The sequence below is a fragment of the Oculina patagonica genome, unplaced genomic scaffold (genome assembly GCF_052425735.1).
Source record: "Oculina patagonica isolate OP01 unplaced genomic scaffold, crgOcupat unplaced1754, whole genome shotgun sequence".
In the NCBI taxonomy this organism is placed as follows: domain Eukaryota; kingdom Metazoa; phylum Cnidaria; class Anthozoa; order Scleractinia; family Oculinidae; genus Oculina; species Oculina patagonica.
In genome coordinates this window covers 114-2,523 of record NW_027557797.1, presented here as the reverse complement: position 1 = coordinate 2,523, position 2,410 = coordinate 114, and the positions used below count along the sequence as shown (strand labels likewise).

The 2,410-nt window shown below is 37.1% G+C and overlaps 1 protein-coding gene across 1 annotated transcript; it reads left to right on the top strand.

Annotated features, from left to right (window-relative positions):
- Positions 1-743: 743 nt before the first annotated feature.
- LOC144640062 (uncharacterized) lies at positions 744-1,696 on the top strand. The gene has a single exon (XM_078499288.1). It carries the CDS (start codon positions 753-755, stop codon positions 1,617-1,619), a length of 867 nt encoding a protein of 288 aa, XP_078355414.1. The 5' UTR covers positions 744-752; the 3' UTR covers positions 1,620-1,696.
- The last annotated feature ends 714 nt before the right edge of the window (positions 1,697-2,410 follow it).

The window sequence follows — 2,410 nt, the reverse complement described above, 5'->3', positions numbered from 1 at the left end:
CATATTGTCTTCTGTTACAGTATTCGTTATTCATTAGACTGCAGCTGGACTGTTTCAGTCCACAAACTTCTGGAACAGGAGGCTTGTTCTTTGTGACAGTGGCAAACAGTACAAGTGTGTAGCTGTACGGTCTTGCCAGACCTGGAGATAGAAACGCATGATTGTTCTGTGCCAGGCTTTTCAGTGTCGGGATACTGAAACAGTGTTATGCCTGTCCCATGGAAGGATCCATGTGCACTAGTTGCTGCCGGATTATGGTCATTTTTTTCGACTGCTGATGTCGTGAACACACCAATGCTTAGTGTAGACGGGCAAACTGTTCCAACTGTCTCGAAGTGGCTAATGGCATAGTTACCAAGGTCTGCAGACAATCCCAGGACACGTTCATATGAAACAGATAATCCCAGCCTGTAAAGTGTATCCACTAGATCTTTTGATCTTGTTCTTGAGTGTACTGATGCACCTAGAAATAATGGCAGTAGCATCTCCCGTTGTTCGAAATGTCTGGTGTGAAGAGAGTTGTTGACGCCAGCGCTCACAACTGTTATGCATTATGAATTGCGAATGAAGATACATAGCAAGTTGTGACAAGTAGCTTTGTCGTTACCAACCGTACACAATTTACCTTAATCGATGGAACTAAATCGCAGTCTCATGAGCTCAAATGTGGAGTCCCCCAGGGCTCGGTCTTAGGGCCTATGCTGTACTTACTTTATACTGCACCACTGGCTGACATTCTACGACATCACGAAATGCAATTTCACTTCTACGCTGACGATACTCAGCTATATATCTCTTTTTCAACAAACAACGATGTCGAATTAACCAATACAATCGGAAAAATCGAGGAATGTTTGTCTGATCTTGACAAGTGGATGTCTATTAACAAGCTAAAACTGAATAAGGACAAAACTGAACTTCTCTACCTTTACTCGAAGCACAATCCGCAGCAGTCTCTACCTCCAATCCGTTTTGGTCCAGATATAATTCAGCCATCTCAATTTGCCAGAAACATCGGTGTGATATTTGACAGAACCATGACTATGCTTCCACATATCAGTTCTATTTGTAAATCTGCCTCTTATCATCTTCGCAACATCTCCCGTATAAGGAAATACTTATCCACGAAAACAACCGAGATCTTGGTCCATGCTTTTGTATCGTCCAAACTCGACCACTGCAACTCTCTCTTGTATAATGTGCCGAAGTACGCTTTAAAAAAGCTCCAGTCTGTTCAGAACGCCGCTGCTCGACTTATCACTTGTTCCCGAAAATACGACCACATCACTCCAATACTGAAAGAACTACACTGGCTTCCTGTTTCTGAACGCATTAAATTCAAGATTCTGCTACTTACCTTCAAAGCTCTCCATCAACAATCTCCTATCTACATTCAAGATTTGCTAACGTACTACCAACCTTCAAGAACCCTCCGATCATCACACTCTTCACGTCTCAACCCTGTCAAATTCCACCTCAAGTCCTATGGGTCTCGAGCTTTTTCTGTTTCCTCGCCTGAACTTTGGAACAGTTTGCCTGTTTTTATCCGCTCGTGTGACAATTTAAGTTCTTTTAAATCAAAACTCAAAACGTTTCTTTTTAAAACTTATTACTCTTAGCGATTTTTACTTTTTATTACTTTTAATGCAAATTTTTAATTTTAAGATTTATTCAGCTAATTTTAACAAAATTTTTATTGATTTTATTATATATATATATATATATATATATATATATATATATATATATAATATATATATATATATATATATATATATATATATATTTTTTTTTTTAAACATTTGTAAAGCGCTCAGAGCAGGCCTGGATAGGCGCTATAAAAATATATTAATTATTATTATTATTATTATTAATGTTACTCCCACACATGATAATTGTAAAAAGCATAAGCAACGATTGAGATTTTCCGATGTTTTCATTGGCCACATACAGCAAATATCTACCTTCATTTATCCTTCAAATTGGGACAAATTAGTGGATTTTTTTTCAGTCTAGTAGAATGATCTACTGAGGAGTCCCGTCCAAGCTGATGAACTCTATCAGTGTAAGCGGCTTGTATATGACAGTATCAAAAACCAGTTTAAATGCTTTATCAAGAAAGGCAAAAAAGGGAACAAGATACTATTATAAATCAGTGTGAATGAATTCTTTTAAAACATCTAATTTGCATAAAGTCCAAAATGACAACAATTCTCCAAAAACATTTCAAAATTTCAATTTTTGTACAATTTTCTAAGTTCTTGACTTTCTTGATAAAAGACCAACCTTAAAAATATCAATTAAACCTTTTAATAAGTAGTTTGGCAATATGCTCTCATAATAAAGATTCTGGCTGGCGGCCATTTTGAAAAATACCCCTTCCCCCCGGAAACGATCATATCCAGGTTGC